Source organism: Oncorhynchus mykiss, chromosome 13, assembly GCF_057628025.1.
Source record: "Oncorhynchus mykiss isolate SJ-2025 chromosome 13, ASM5762802v1, whole genome shotgun sequence".
Taxonomy (NCBI): Eukaryota; Metazoa; Chordata; class Actinopteri; order Salmoniformes; family Salmonidae; genus Oncorhynchus; species Oncorhynchus mykiss.
In genome coordinates this window covers 17,268,418-17,285,475 of record NC_143034.1, presented here as the reverse complement: position 1 = coordinate 17,285,475, position 17,058 = coordinate 17,268,418, and the positions used below count along the sequence as shown (strand labels likewise).

Below are 17,058 nucleotides of genomic sequence, written 5' to 3'. Positions count from 1 at the left end.
GTTATGAAAGGAGACGCAACGTCATCATCAATCTTCACTTCTGGGGTCTCATTTTAAGTAATTATACAGATGTTAATACATTTAAATGAAACAACTGCTGGTGTGCATAACATACAAGTATTGTATGCATTCCTAACGGTCAAGCACAAGTACCATCTAATTTGTAAATTCCCTGAGATGTTGTAATTGCTGGACTTGCTCGCCAGGTGGCAGTACTGGAGGGGGGGGGGGGGTTGAATTACACAGCATCCAACTAGACATCCTCATCTTTTCTGGGGTTGAGGAGGTTGGACAGTGGAGTACAGAGGCACTTCCTGGTTATTGGATCAAGAGAGGTGGGCATTGGTGTAGTCAACATCACCCTGTTTGTCTATGCCGCAGTAGGGGCCATGGCCATGCCTGAGACGTTGTCATGAACTGGATTGAGTCTTCCTGGAGGAGAAAAGACAGACAAACATACCTTGGGACTATTCCATTGGTTCCACTGTGCCAGGCAAGATTAATCAAGCACTGATAAAAAGATCTGAAAGAAAACAAATACTTTTTGACCTCAACTCACCTGTCCATTCCCTGCTATGCCCCATGTCAGATTGAGGCTTTCTTCATGTTTTTTACACAAATTAATGAATCAGTCATTGAATAACAATCAAGATGATAAAGTGAAAGATAAGTCTTGAGAAAAATGGTCACCTGAACCACATGAAGCCAGACAGACAAAGGATTAGAACAACAACATTTCCTATAGCTGCATTCTTCTGTATGGCCCATCAGATGCACTACAACATGTTAAAGGGTTTTACAATAAATATGTCAAGATCTTTTTGGTGCAAAATATTCTAGAAGAGGCCTCTGGTCCATATAAAAAACATATAAAAGAAGTGAGAAGCAGATGGGGTTGAGCAGATAATGGATTTAATTTATTGATCTCCTGAATACATGAATACACACTTAGTATTGTTGAAACATTATTCTATTGTTATTTAAAGGATAATAGGAGTTAATGAAATAAGATACAGCATAATATGCAGCTGCATATTATGCGACACAGGTTACCATGGTAATAAGACTTAGTTAGAGAATGGGAAATAGATGACTCTTTACAAGATGATTTCTATTGAAACTTCATTTAGAGATCTGGAACCGGTGCTGTAGGAGGGAGATAAAATAAAACATGTTTGTGTTTTCTGGTGGTTTTTCAGTGACCATGAATGAGCAAAGCTATTTCCACATAGACAGGAGTAAGGTTTCTCTCCTGTGTGTATGCGCTGGTGAATAGTCAGGTGTCCTGAATGATTGAAGCTCTTCCCACACTGATCACAGCTATAAGGCTTCTCTCCTGTGTGTATGCGTTGGTGTATAATCAGTTGTCCTGATTGACTGAAACTCTTCCCACACTGATCACAGCTATAAGGCCTCTCTCCTGTGTGTATGCGCTGGTGTCTAGTCAGGTTTCCTGACTGATTGAAGCTCTTCCCACAATGATCACAGCTATAAGGCTTCTCCCCTGTGTGTATGTGCTGGTGTGCAGTTAGGGCTCCTGATTGATTGAAGCTCTTCCCACACAGATCACAGCTATAAGGTTTCTCTCCCGTGTGTATGCGCTGGTGTACAGTCAGGGTGTAATCTCGAGTAAAACTCTTCCCACACTGATCACAGCTATAAGGCTGTCCTGTGTGTTTTTGTGTAGTCTGGGATCCTGATTGTTTGAAGCATTTCTCACAATCAAAGTAGGGGTAAGGCCTCTCCCCTGTATGAATTCTCTGATGAGATTTTAAAGTTTTAGATGCAGTGAAACTCTTCCCGCACTGAGAGCAGTGGAACGGTTTCTCTCCGGTGTGAATTTGCTCATGAATAGTCAAGTCTTGTTTAGCAAAACTCTTCCCACAGACAGAGCAGTGGTGAGATTTCTTCCCTGTACCTCTATGCTGGTGTTTGAGGTGTTCTGATCTGGAGAGACTATTCTTTTTCTTGTCAGCATCATGATGTTGTTGAGGCTCCCCAGATGATAAGCCCCTCCCTCTAAGAGAGCAACGATTAGGGATGTCCCCTGTGAAACAAAGGCATTGAATAGTTAGGTTTTGCAAAGATGGGTCCGTAAACAGATGGGTCCTTCCATGAAATTAAGGCCTTTTGCTTCCCTTTCATATTTTTCTAGTAGAAATTGTACATCAGTATTACATTTTAAATCTGTTATTAAATAATATGAATTAAGACTTGATAAAGTGACAAAATTCTGAATTTGAAAAGTCCCCACATCAACCCTGTCACATCAACCCTGTCACATCAACCCAGTCACATCAACCCAGTCACATCAACCCAGTCACATCAACCCAGTCACATCAACCCAGTCACATCAACCCAGTCACATCAACCCAGTCACATCAACCCAGTCACATCAACCCAGTCACATCAACCCAGTCACATCAACCCAGTCACATCAACCCTGTCACATCAACCCAGTCACATCAACCCAGTCACATCAACCCAGTCACATCAACCCTGTCACATCAACCCTGTCACATCAACCCTGTCACATCAACCCTGTCACATCAACCCTGTCACATCAACCCTGTCACATCAACCCTGTCACATCAACCCTGTCACATCAACCCTGTCACATCAACCCTGTCACATCAACCCTGTCACATCAACCCTGTCACATCAACCCTGTCACATCAACCCTGTCACATCAACCCTGTCACATCAACCCTGTCACATCAACCCTGTCACATCAACCCTGTCACATCAACCCTGTCACATCAACCCTGTCACATCAACCCTGTCACATCAACCCTGTCACATCAACCCTGTCACATCAACCCTGTCACATCAACCCTGTCACATCAACCCTGTGTCACTTCTAGAAGGGTTAAAATCGAACTAATACAATATTTTCTCCAAGTTTTACCATCATTGAGTACAAGTGCAGAATAATACGATTATTGTGAAGTCAATTAGTATAAGAGTTTGATTTAAACGTTGACATGCTTTGAATGAACAATTTCCCTAATAAACCTGTTTACATGGACACATCTAAAAATATTGACAATCAAAATAAACATTCACTGCACTCGGTCAAAAGGAGTTAGCTGGCGCTGCTTGTGTTAGCACATACACAGATTAAATACACCTCTATAACTCTGATTAAAGTGTTTACATGTCCTAATCATTCTAAAGAATTCTCAGAAAACCAGGTGTTTTTAAAGGCGTATCCTTACTTCGGTTATGACATTACACCAATTAAGATCAGCAGAGTAAGATGTTTAATGGCAAATTATGAGTGTGCATATAAAGCCCTAGTTATTTGGTTACTTTGACAGTCATTTCTGAACATTATTTATTTCATTTAATTACTGATTAATTTACATCTGTCCCTCATTTTAAGGTCAACCCATGTTGTAATATGGTGAAACTGTTCCTTGCAGGTAAGCTGGTTCTAGTCTTTTTATCAGTTATCTGGTGTTTGTTGTAGAAAACTGAGCAAGTGAACCATTATACCCATAAATTGATATGGTAGAATATATTTTTGTGTGATTTGTGGCTGATTTAAAAGGACTATTCTACCTATGTAAACTAGTGGTTGTTGTTGTTTTCAGTTGACCCCTTTTACTTTATTTAGCACATTGGCACTTAGTACAGTATGTATTTTCATATAACCTCTTGGGAAAACATGTTTTTATGAAGTTGAACATGTGCTCTTCATGAAAGAACGTTAAAATGGAGGTGAAATCAAACGTTTGGGGGAGCAAGTTACACTTCTCAAAATTAGGTGGAACGACCAGATATTTTCATCAGTACATAATGAACCAATTCATTGTTACAGAAGCAGTCTGTAATCTAATCCACATGGTTCTTACTTAATGAAATCACATCTCCATGTTCCTCTTCTCCTCTCTCAGTTCCACTCTGCCCCGGTGTTTTCCTGCAGTCGACCAGAACCAGCAGTAAAGTACGGAGAGGCGGTTGACCTGGGGACTCCTGGAGGGTGGAGGGGGACAGGCTAGTCTTTTGCTGTTCGACAAGACGTATTACAGTTGATCATTAAACCAAATATTATATTAATTCAGTCTAAACCTCTGATTTGGGTGCATCCCTCGAATATCTCCTTTTACCTGAAATGTTAAATCGTTCACTGCAACCCACAAATATAAGAGCGTTGGATTGGTGGAGGCATGGGCTAATTTCCACCGTATTTCTTATACCAGTTATTTCCTATCGAACAGCACGGAAGAGGAGAAACCAGAGGGATAACTGTGCCCAAAATCTGGCTTATTTGATCATATATACATTTTCGTAACGAGTATGTTGTTAGTTAGTTAGTGTATTGGTAAAAGTAGGCCACGTCACATCCAGGCAACTTTGAGAAAAAAAAACACTTTGTATGGAAGTAGTGCCTGGTCATCACTAGTTACCACAACCCACGCCCAGTTACACAACTGGTCTTTTTAAATGTGATTTTAACCTTAACCTTGCAAACACTAACTTTATGCATAACCCTAAATGAATAAAAATACGTTATAGGCGTTTGACTCTGTGGCTGTGTAACTAGTGGAAACACGCATATCTGCCCTCTCATTGTCTATAATGGTCCCATCTGATCTTGCATCTTCCTGATTGCCTTCCAGCTACATTTCAAATTCAACAGCCCTCGGCTCTAAATCCTCAGCCCTTGAATGACGTTTTACATCCGAGTCTACCTTAAAATGTCCCTTGCCCAAGCTTGGGAGAGTGATTATGGGAGAGGCAACGTCCTTGGTGGAAATCTTGAAGTTTAACTTAAAAACAACCAACCTAAGGCTATTAATGAACCGAGTAAGCTAACGTGTCTAGCTAGCACTCCTGTCCGGTAGCTAGCTACAGTTACCCATAGTTTGGTCATTTATTCCAATACATTTCTGAATTGCACTCATCACTACGAAACTGAGCCAATTTTCCAAAGCTAAAATCAATATATTTTCTTTAGACCGCTCGATTAATATTTTTCTGAGATGCCTTAAATGCAACTTGTTGATTAAATTTGACACTTCGCGGCCACCAGAGTTTGACATGTGACTACAGTTTGCATTGAATTGTGGGTCATATCATCCCCGCAAGCGACCAAAGTTGTTCAATCGCTCCTTCAAGCTAAATCGAGGGCCAACTTTAGGGAATTAGACCTCCCTTAAAATGGCAATCAAACTGCATCCGGTTTCGACGGGGATACCACGAGGGAAAAACAACGTGTTTTAAACTGCAGCCATTTATTTTCTTTGTTAGAACGGCCACTTGAATATCTGGTCAAATAATGGCTCATGTGTAAGAAACCAGTGAAGGAATGTGAACATGTGCACACTGGGCGGAAGGAGAGAATTAGGTCATAGTCACAGAGTCTTAATTTTGCTGGACCCCAGGAAGAGTATCCACAATAAATACAAATTATTTAGTTGTAGGCTATTTAAAAATATATAAATTAACTAGGCAAGTCAGTTAAGAACAAATTCTTATTTACAATGACTGACCATCAACAGTGGGTCACCTGCCTTGTTCAGGAACAGAACGACATATGTTTATCTGGTCAGCTCCGTGATTCGGTTACTGACCCAACGCTCTAACCACTAGTCTACCTGCCGCTCCAAACAGAACACAGCAATGTGGAGGTTCAAATATGATGAAAACTAGGCCTAGACATTTTATACAACACAGCGGGAATATAATGTTAAAACCAGACTTACCCGATCCATTGTGGAAGCTACTGTTCCTTTGTATGATATGAACTGTTCGACCCAAGCTGTTCTCGTCAACAATTTCCTGTTGTCTTGTTCTTCTTTAAGGTTTTATGGCAGACTACACCTATTGCCGTATTGCTGCCACCTACTGTACGGCGAGTGAATGAATAATAAAAATGTCCAAATGATCCAAATGATTCCTATCGTCGGTAAAGAATGAATGTAATACGTCTCTCCATAATAGTGTCAAATCTAAATGCAGATTTTCCATTATAAATCTACTGATGTCTTGCCAAAAATTATTTACATTAATACCATTCAAAGATGCAAAACCGTTGCAAAAGGTACAATTTGAATGTTTCTATTTTTAAATCTTCATTTAGTGGTTGGCAGGGTAATATTAATGAATTATTTTATAATAAACTTCCTTAATTGTGTTAGAAAGTACGTATGTATGAGACAACAGATATTATCAATAAAACGATTCCAATAAGGAATTACATAAGGTGTATAGACAGATACAAAATCCTGTTGATACAAGGCAAGTATCGCTCTGTTGTTGAATGGACTAAAACAAACAAAAACAAATCTTTACTACTATTGAGTCAACAGGGGTAATCGAAGGTAGGTTCTGAGGGTCTTAACATGCTCCTGAATAATGGGGCGGCAGGTAGCCTAGTGGTTAAAGTATTGGACTATTAACCGGAAGGTTGCGAGATTGAGTCCCCGAGCTGACAAGGTAGTTCTGCTGTCTGTTGTTCTGCCCCTGAACAAAGCAGTTATTAACCCGCTGTTATTGAAAATAAGAATTTGTTCTTAACTGACTTGCCTAGTTAAATAAGTAAATAAAAAATAAAGCAACACTTGAGGGAATGGAGACAAAAAGAATTGTAAACTCTTTAGGTGTTATAGGGATCTTGTAAATTGATAAGAATGAGTCATAATGAAGTAAACTACTCTGCATTTACAAGTTCTCTCACCAATAGGATATTATTTCTGAACCAATATTTTAAAAACAAGGATTCATTGTTATACAATATGTGCTGATTATTCCAGATATAATATATGTGTGGAGAGAAATTATGCTTCTAAAAATGAAGGTTAATGACTAGAAAACCTGTTGATGAAAAGCAGAGTTTCACTGGAACTTTGTCAATAGCAAACCAACATGAAGTTAAGGCCACCAAAAGTAGAAAAGGCATGATGAGGAATGCAGTTCCACATAGAAGTGGGTCTTCTTAGGAAGTGTTTTATCAAACTGATCTTAAAAGTATTGCTTAAGGTAGGATTGTCCAGAAAATTCAGCCCACCATACTCATAAGTGTTCAATGCAACAGTTTCCTAATATGACAGGCACGCGTTCTCCACAGAAAGTTGAAAAGCATCTGGTGTGCCATTTCAGACACAGACTCTGTGTAGGTCTATTCTAGTCTGGTGGATGGATGGTGTAATAGATTGCTCCTGAGTGGAGTAGCAGTCTAAGGCACTGCATCTCAGTGCAAGAGTCATCACTGTAGTCCCAGGTTTTAGTCCAGGCTGCATCACATCCGGTGGAGTCCCATAGGGCGGCACACAATCGGCCCAGGTTTGGCCGGGGTAGGCCACCATTGTACATAGGAATTTGTTTTTAACTGACTTGCCTAGTTAAATAAAGGTTTAAAATATATATATATATATTTTTATTAACATGGTAATCTGCCTAGATACAATTATCACTAACCTGAATTGTTGTTACCCTTTTTATGAGCTTATAATATAAACACCTACGTGAAAGGTACTGTTTACTTGAATGGTAATCATGTCAGTGTAGTGTTACAGCCATTTACAGCATTTTTGTTCCTCTTCCCCAGTCCACGTAAACTTTCCTTATTTATTTCCCATGAGCTTCACCCGAGAACGCCCTAGTGGCTGGCAAACAACTGTATTAAGCCTCAGTTAATCCTGTGACCTCTGAACTTTGATAGAACGTGCTGCCTCAAACATGCCGGTGTTATTCTACCATTTTCTGAATTAGTAAAGTTTCCCAGATGAGCTCCTCTCTCCTGTCCAGTTGTTATTATTAGTTGTTCTATAGGTGATAAAACCTCAAATACGACAAATGGATTCAAAAGAACAAACGTGAGGATTGTAAATGGAGCAGCCATGCACCTGTCAGGAAGAACATACAGAACTATTGCAGAGATATTAGCCCAGAGAACAGTGGCGATGGAAAATGGCTACTATACAAGGCGGACAAGTGGACGAGTACAAAGAATCGCTGGAGGATTTTGAAAGCTATCTTGAGATTTTGGAGCTATGGATGTTTGCAAATGACATTAAAGACGACAAGAATGTCCGTGTGTTTCCTTCTGTGATTGGTGCAGAGACATATGGACTATTAAAGAGCTATCACACCTGATACAAGTACTTTCCAGTATGAGGAACTGAAGCTAGTGTTGCTAGCTCACTACAAACCAAAACCTCTGGTGATTGCGGAGCAATTTCATTTGAAAAAAACATAACCAGAAGGAAGGAGAGTATGTGTCTGATTATGCGCTGGCTTTGTGATAGCTGTCAGGTAGTTGTGTTTTTGGCCATATCTAGGAAAAGCATTGAGAGATCAGTTTGTTAGTGGACTGAGCTCTGAAGCTTTGCAGCACAAGATGCTAGCAGAGAAGGATCGAACATTCAGAAAGGCATGTGAGATGGCATTATCAATGGAGTTAGCTTCCAAGTACACCAGGGATATTACAGAGTAACAAAAGAGGCTCCATCAGTAAATGCAGTGAATAAAAATGCTAAAACATTTCCCAGGACAGGAAACGGACAGTTCAAGGGCAGAAATGACAATGGAGAGAAACAGTATAAAAAAATAACACAGGGCAAGAGAATTCTGGTCAGCAACCATGCTACAAGCGCAGAGGAAAACATTCTGCTCGTGGTTGCAGATTCAAAAATGAGAAATACATGTCTGTTTTAAAGTTGGACACATTGCATGTAGGAACGGCAGAGCAGGACAGACACACTATGTTGATACTGCTCAGAGCCAGGGCAAGAGTAAGGAGGATGATTCAGTTTTTTGGGGTGTATACAGTTTACACTTCTTCTAATGGGAAAAGGGCGTTACAATGAATGTCACATTGGATGGAAAGGATTTGGACATGCAGTTAGACACAGAGGCTGCTGTCTCGGAACTGTGTTTCCATGATGCTCTGACTCACCTGCCGTTAAAGAAAACACAGTGAGAAAATTCCTTTGCTTGGTGAGACCATTCCTTTGCTGGGTGAGACCATTCCTTTGCTGGGTGAGACCATTCCTTTGCGAGGTGAGACCATTCCTTTGCTGGGTGAGACCATTCCTTTGCTGGGTGAGACCATTCCTTTGCTGGGTGAGACCATTCCTTTGCTGGGTGAGAACATTCCTTTGCTGGGTGAGAACATTCCTTTGCTGGGTGAGAACATTCCTTTGCTGGGTGAGAACATTCCTTTGCTGGGTGAGAACATTCCTTTGCGAGGTGAGAACATTCCTTTGCTGGGTGAGAACATTCCTTTGCTGGGTGAGAACATTCCTTTGCTGGGTGAGAACATTCCTTTGCTGGGTGAGAACATTCCTTTGATGGGTGAGAACATTCTTTTGCTGGGTGAGAACATTCCTTTGCTGGGTGAGAACATTCCTTTCCGAGGTGAGAACATTCCTTTGCTGGGTGAGAACATTCCTTTGCTGGGTGAGAACATTCCTTTATGAGGTGATAATTGATAGTGATTCAAAGTGGTTGGAAGTTCTTCACAAAACTTCAAAGACATTAACGAACTTCATCAAAAACCTACGAATGCTGTTTGCAGCCTATGGATTGTGCAATGGAATTGTCTCTGATAATGGACCCCAGCTGGTCTCTTCTGCTTTCAAACAATTCCCAAAAAACAACAGAATCAAGCAGACCCTTCCTGCTTACCATCCTGCCTCGAATGGTGCAGCAGAAAGGTCAGTCCAGATACCCAAGCGCACTCTGAAAAAAAACGTTTGAGGACAACAGACAATCTACTGTCTTTCTCAAGCATCGCTGAGCCAATGTTCTGCAGGACCCCCCACAGAGTCACGTCAGACCCCTGCTGAGCTCTTCCTGAAGCGCCAGATCTGAACAAGCTTCAACCTACTCCGACCTGACTTAGCTAAAACAGTGGAAGAAAAACATGCCAAACAAAAGAAACACCATGACCATGGTAGACTACACCTTCGAGTTTTCCAGGAGGAAGAACAAGTGTGACAGGGAAATGGATTCAGGCGACAGTAATCTGGAAACTGGGACCTGTGACTTACCTCATTCAGGACGGAAAGAGAAAACATTTAAATCACTGTGTAGATTTATTGTTAGGCCTCATTAAATAAAGCTGATTATATTGTGTTATTTAATACATGGAGTGTACTAAGTGAAATCAAGTCCAGCAAATACTTTTGTTTTAAAAGAGATGGTTTAACCCCAAATCATTTTCATGATAAATTATACTGCATTTTACAAAACATTTTATTAAAAACTACAACAATTACAATGTATATTGCATGATGTGTATGAAGGGCCCGATTCAATCTTGAGATATGTTGACGTAACATGGACTTAAGTCAATAAAATGTGGACATTAGGCAATATTTTTGGACTCTCGTCGATGTTAAGTTCTCAAGTCTGAATAGGGTTCGAAGTGTGGGTGTACAATGGGGCAAAAAAGTATTTAGTCAGCCACCAATTGTGCAAGCTCCCACTTAAAAAGATGAGATGCCTGTAAATTTTCATCATAAGTACACTTCAACTATTACAGACAAAATGAGAAAAGAAAATACAGAAAATCACATTGTAGGATTTTTAATGAATTTATTTGCAAATTATGGTGGAAAATGGTATTTGGTCACCTACAAACAAGCAAGATTCCTGGCTCTCACAGACCTGTAACTTCTTCTTTAAGAGGCTCTGTCCTCCACTCATTACCTGTATTAATGGCACCTGTTTGAACTTGTTTTCAGTATAAAAGACACCTGTCCACAACTTCAAACAGTCACACTCCAAACTCCACTATGGCCAAAGAGCTGTCAAAGGACACAAAAAACAAAATTGTAGACCTGCACCAGGCTGGGAAGACTGAATCTGCAATAGGAAAACAGCTTGGTTTGAAGAAATCAACTGTGGGAGCAATTATTAGGAAATGGAAGACATACAAGACCACTGATAATCTCCCTCGATCTGGGGCTCCACGCAAAATCTCACCCTGTGGGGTCAAAGTGATCATAAGAACGGTGAGCAAAAATCCCAGAACCTCACGGGGGGACCTAGTGAATGACCTGCAGAGAGCTGGGACCAAAGTAACAAAGCCTACCATCAGTAACACACTACGCCACCAGGGACTCAAATCCTGCAGTGCCAGACGTGTCCCCCTGCTTAAGCCAGTACATGTCCAGGCCCATCTGAAGTTTGCTAGAGAGTATTTGGATGATCCAGAAGAAGATTGGGAGAATGTCATATGGTCAGATGAAACCAAAATATAACTTTTTGGTAAAAAAAGAATGCTGAGTTGCATCCAAAGAACACCATACCTACTGTGAAGCATGGGGGTGGAAACATCATGCTTTGGGGCTGTTTTTCTGCAAAGGGAACATTCAACAACACCCCTTTCAAAAATAATCCTGTAAGTCTGCTTTCGTCTACTTTTAACTGACAGCAACTTGGGAAATAGTTCAATTTGAGTCCAGATGTTCTCAAGGCTGTTGTTGCATCTCCCTCTCTGCAGCCATAGAAACATAAAGAGAGACAACAAACACACTTTATAACTGGTGAAAAACTACACCTGATACTTCAATTAAGCAGGAAAAAGTCTCTATCATAACAGATGTGTAGCACTGTAAGACACGTGTTTCTCTGTTGTTGTTTTAAACCTGTTTTATTCTCAGGACCAGGACTATAACACTGAGTATTGGGACCCAGGCTAACAACATATCCTGGTCTCTATTCTCAGGACCAGGACTATAACACTGAGTATTGGGACCCAGGCCAACAACATATCCTGGTCTCTATTCTCAGGACCAGGACTATAACACTGAGTATTGGGACCCAGGACAACAACATATCCTGGTCTCTATTCTCAGGACCAGGACTATAACACTGAGTATTGGGGCCCAGGCCAACAACATATCCTGGTCTCTTTTACAGAATACAACTAAACAATACAAATTTTAAAAAGATACATATTTAAAAAATGAATATGCAATCAGCAATGTAAAACAAAACAAGAAAACATGAAACCACATTCCAGATGTTTTACAATATTTTCATACAAGCATTTGTTCCACGTAACAACTCACCAAAAAGAAGTAGAATGGTTATGTATAGGACATTGTGCTGGAATTGTATTTCTGAAGAGAGTGCTCGCTCTTCTCTCACTCGGTTTTGGTTCATGCAGGTAACTGTGACCCTCAGACCAATTGGCAGAACATCTTTTAGGAGCAAATTATTTATACAAGAGGCCAATGATCCTCATTAAAAATTATTATAGATTTAAAAAACATATAATTAATGTGATTAGCAGACGTCGTTGAGCAGATAATGGATGTAATTTTTTTTTATTTAATAAATGAATACACACACCTTGTATTGTTGAAACATTCTATATTAAAGTTATTTAATGGATAATAGGAGATATAGAAATAAGATACAGCTCTGAACACTCCTACTCCCCACCACACACCACTCCTACTCCAAGACGCTTGATACATATGGATCCAGAGACGCATATTATGCTACACAGGTTACCATGGTAATCAGACTTAGTAAACTGTTTAAGAATGGGAAATGGATGACTCTTTACAGGATGTTTTCTATTGAAACTGTATTTAGGGATCTGGAACCGGTGCCGGAGAGAAGGGAGATAAAAGATGACATGTTTGTGTTTTCTGGTGGTTTTTCAGTGACCATGAATGAGCAAAGCTCTTTCCACATAGACAGGAGAAAGGTTTCTCTCCAGTGTGTGTGACCTGGTGTGTAGTCAGGGTGGAATTTTGAGCAAAACTCTTCCCACACTGATCACAGCTATAAGGCTTCTCTCCAGTGTGTATGCGCTGGTGTGTAGTCAGGTATTCTATCTTCCTGAAACTCTTCCCACATTGATCACAGCTATAAGGCTTCTCTCCTGTGTGTATGCTTTGGTGTGTAGTCAGGTTTCCAGATAGAGCAAAGCTCTTCCCACATTGATCACAGCTATAAGGCTTCTCCCCTGTGTGTATGCGTTGGTGTGTAGTCAGTGCTCCTGATTGATTGAAGCTCTTCCCACACTGATCACAGCTATAAGGCTTCTCTCCTGTGTGTATGCGTTGGTGTGTAGTCAGGGATCCTGAATGACGGAAGCTCTTCCCACACTGATCACAGCTATAAGGCTTCTCTCCTGTGTGTATGCATTGGTGTGTAGTCAGGGATCCTGATTGATTGAAGCTCTTCCCACACTGATCACAGCTATAAGGCTTCTCCCCTGTGTGTATGCGTTGGTGTGTAGTCAGGGATCCTGAATGATTGAAGCTCTTCCCACACTGATCACAGCTATAAGGCTTCTCTCCTGTGTGTATGCGTTGGTGTGTAGTCAGGGATCCTGAATGACGGAAGCTCTTCCCACACTGATCACAGCTATAAGGCTTCTCTCCTGTGTGTATGCATTGGTGTGTAGTCAGGAATCCTGATTGATTGAAGCTCTTCCCACACTGATCACAGCTATAAGGCTTCTCTCCTGTGTGTATGCGTTGGTGTTTAGTCAGGGATCCTGAATGATTGAAGCTCTTCCCACACTGATCACAGCTATAAGGCTTCTCTCCTGTGTGTATGCGTTGGTGTGCAGTCAGGTCTCCTGATCGACTGAAGTATTTCCCACAATCAAAGCAGGTGTAAGTCCTGTCCCTTGTATGAATTCTCTGATTAGATTTTAAGATTTTAAATGCAGCAAAACTCTTGCCACTCTGAGAGCAGTGGTATGGTTTCTCTCCATTGTGAATCCGCTCATGAATCATCAATTCCTTCTGTTTAGCAAAACTCTTCCCACAGTCAGAGCAGCAGTGGTGAGGTTTCTTCCCTATACCTCTATGCTGGTGTTTCTTGAGGTGTTCTGATCTGGAGAGACTCTTCTCTTTCTTGTCAGCATCATGATGTTGCCGAGGCTCCACAGATGATAAGCCCCTCCCACTGAGAGAGCAACAATTAGGGCTGTCCCCTGTGAAACAAAGACATTGAATAACGTTTTGCAAATATGGATGCATAAACAGATGTCGTTCTATGAAAGACTGCCTTTTGGGTCCCTTTGACATTTTTCCTTCAATAATTGCATGCTAATATTGCATTTTAAAACTAATATTCAATAAAGTGCCATTTAATACAGAACACATGGAGAATTCAATTAATATGATTTTTTGGGGGGGAAAAACTAAAGTGACACAAATCAGCATTTTGACAGGTCCCTCCGTCAACCCTGTGTAACTTCTAGAAAGATTTTAACCCATCTAATACAATAATTACTCCAAGTTTTACCATCGTTGAGTAAAGTTACAAGTCCAGAATAATATGACTATTGTGAAGTCAATTAGTATAGGAGTTTGATTTAAATGTTGACATGCTTGGAAAGTAGAACAATTTCCCTCATCAACCTGTTAACATGGTCACATCTGAAATCAGGCTGCTCTGATGGGACTTTGATAAATAAATAAACATTGCTATCAAAATAAAGGTTCTGTAAAAGCGATCATGTTATTTTTTTGAAGCATATTTAATTCTGAGTTATTACAAATGTAGTTTGTATGTGAAAACTATTTCTAAGCTGCATACTTTTAGTTTTTCCTGAACTCACTGCACTCGGTCAAAAGATGTTAGCTGGCGCTGCTTGTGTTAGCACATACACCTCTATAACTCTGATTTAAGTGTTTACATGTCCTAATCATTCTAAAGAATTCTCAGAAAACCAGGTGTTTTTAAAGGTGTATCCTTACTTCGGTTATGACCTTACACCAATTAAGATCAGCAGAGTAAGATGTTTACATGACTAATGACATAATCAGCCTACTGCCATAATCAGTTTAATAGGAAATGATTAGTGTGCATGTAAAGCCCTAGTTATTTGGTTACTTTAACAGTCATTTCTGAACATATTTATTTTGTGTGATTAGTAATTCATTTACGCCTGTCCCTCATTTTAAGGTCAACCCTGTTACATGAACTGAACTCTTGTTTTAATATGGTGAAACTATTCTTTAAAAAATATATTTTTTGAAAATATATATTTTTTTGCATAAGAAAATCTAATAGTCATATCATAGAGTAAAAGCAGATGATGGTTCTACTATTTTTGTAAATTCTGTTTTGTGGTGGGAAAGTGAGCATCTCAACCCCTCTATCCAGACACAGACATGATAGAGATGTTTTAACAATAACTTTTTATGTTAAGACTGCATTCAATTACTACTTCCTGTTGCACAATACTAGCTTCCATTCCCCCCGTCACAAGCAGATTCATGGCTGATTTAAAGGACCGTTTTACCCATGTAATCTGGTGGTTCTGTTTTCAGTCGTCCCCTGTTACAGTCAACCCTGTTACTTTATTTGGCTCTTACTATAGTATTTATATTTCATTAAACCTCTTGAGATGGGAAAACATGTATTAATATGTTGAACATGTGCTTATTTATGACAGAATGTTAAAATTATGTGAAATCAAACTTTTTTTTGGTACACTTCTTAAAATTGGGTGGAACGACCAGATATTTTCATCAATATTTAATTAATTCATTAATTGTTACAGAAGCAGACTGTAATCTAATCCACATGGTTCTTACTTAATGAAATCACATCTCCATGTTCCTCTTCTCCTCTCTCAGTTCCACTCTGCCCCGGTGTTTTCCTGCAGTCGACCAGACCCAGCAGTAAAGTACAGGGAGGCGATCGACCTGGGGACTCTGGGAGGGTGGAGGGGGACGGCCTAGATTTGTCCTGTTGGAAGTATTCAACATAGATTAACATTAAACCAAATATTGTATTAATTTAGTCTAAACCTCTGATTTGGGTGCATCCCTCGAACATCTCCTTTTTCCTCAAATGTTCAATTGTACACTACTTCCCACAAATCTAAGAGCATTAGATTGGTGGAGGAATGGGCTAGTTTCCACCATATATCTCATACCAGTCATTTCCTTTCAACCACCGATGAAGAGGTGAAGCAAGAGGGATAACTGGGCCCAAAATCTGGCTTCTGCCTTATTGGATCGAATATACATTTCGTAACGATTAGGTTGTTAGGAGTGTATTGATAAAAAATAGGAAACTTTATATGGTAGTAGTGACTTGTCGTCGTCACTCGTTACCGCAAACAAAGCCATAAACCACGCCCATTTCTACCATTGATCTTATTAACAACACTTCTAACTTTATGCCTAATAATGGTCCCACCTGATCTTATTGTGAATTTTCCAGTACTTATGTGGCAATTATTTAAAAATATTATTTTTTTAACCCTAACCTTAACACCACTTCTAGCTTTATGTCTAACCTTAAATAAATAAAAATGCGATATAGACATTTGTGGCTGTGGAAACTAGTGGAAACACTCATATCTGCCCTCTCATTGGCTATAATGTTCCCACCTGATCTTGCCTCTCTTTTCTCTTCCATTGTTGAAGACATTTATTTTCTTTGTTAGAACGGTCACTTGATTATCTGGTCAAATAATGGACAATGTGTTCGAAATCAGTGAATGAATGTGAACACTTTGGGAGGAAGGAGAGATTATTAGGTCATAATCACAGATTCCTAAACATGATATTGGCAGGCTACTTTGAAGAAGAAAAAAAATCCCAACAAGTTTTACCGTCATGCTTTTTTGGTCGAAACGTTTAAACCCAACGCAGGAATGTGGAGGATCAAAGACGATTAAAACTAGGACGAGACATTTTGGACAACACAGCAGGCCTATACTGTTAAAGCCAGACTTACCCGATCCATTGTGGAAGCTATTATTTATTTGTATGGAATGAAATATTGTTGGCTACAGTACAGTTCGACTACTTTGTTGTAGTGTAGAGATAATAACTAGGGAGTTGCGGAGAGAAAATTAGCTTCCCAAGGCTGCAAATGATGCGTCCCTAGACCAGAGCAATCAAACATCTACTTCAATATCAACACGGAATTAAGTTCAAACAAATAAACGTCTCATGTATCCTAATATTTCTTCAGAAAGTTCCTGGATAACATTATAGGTGATCTATAAAAGTCGAGTAAAGTCAAGAAAACGTTAAGAATCTTGTTGTTTGTTATCGTCTACCCTTGCCTGGCAGTAACTTGGAACACATGAGCAAAGAGGGAGTATCT

General features: G+C 39.9%; 2 protein-coding genes across 3 annotated transcripts; both read right to left on the bottom strand.

Annotated features, from left to right (window-relative positions):
* Nucleotides 1–895: 895 nt before the first annotated feature.
* LOC110513273 (uncharacterized) lies at nucleotides 896–5,791 on the bottom strand. Of its 2 annotated transcripts, none has more exons than XM_036949141.2 (3): nucleotides 5,712–5,791; nucleotides 3,858–4,011; nucleotides 896–2,047 (listed from the first exon to the last, which is right to left on the bottom strand). In XM_036949141.2, exons 1-3 carry the CDS (start codon nucleotides 5,718–5,720, stop codon nucleotides 1,098–1,100), a joined length of 1,113 nt encoding a protein of 370 aa, XP_036805036.1. In that variant the 5' UTR covers nucleotides 5,721–5,791; the 3' UTR covers nucleotides 896–1,097. The 2 variants fall into 2 exon arrangements, with proteins under 2 accessions (XP_036805036.1, XP_036805038.1); XM_036949143.2 differs by lacking the exon at nucleotides 5,712–5,791 and adding an exon at nucleotides 5,499–5,587 and having other exon boundaries at nucleotides 3,858–3,978.
* A 6,480-nt stretch (nucleotides 5,792–12,271) lies between these two features.
* Nucleotides 12,272–17,058, bottom strand: LOC110494907 (uncharacterized). The gene is made up of 3 exons (XM_090195481.1): nucleotides 16,684–17,058; nucleotides 15,531–15,684; nucleotides 12,272–13,918 (listed from the first exon to the last, which is right to left on the bottom strand). The coding sequence occupies exons 1-3, from the start codon at nucleotides 16,690–16,692 to the stop codon at nucleotides 12,558–12,560; spliced, it is 1,524 nt and encodes a 507-aa protein (XP_090051607.1). The 5' UTR covers nucleotides 16,693–17,058; the 3' UTR covers nucleotides 12,272–12,557.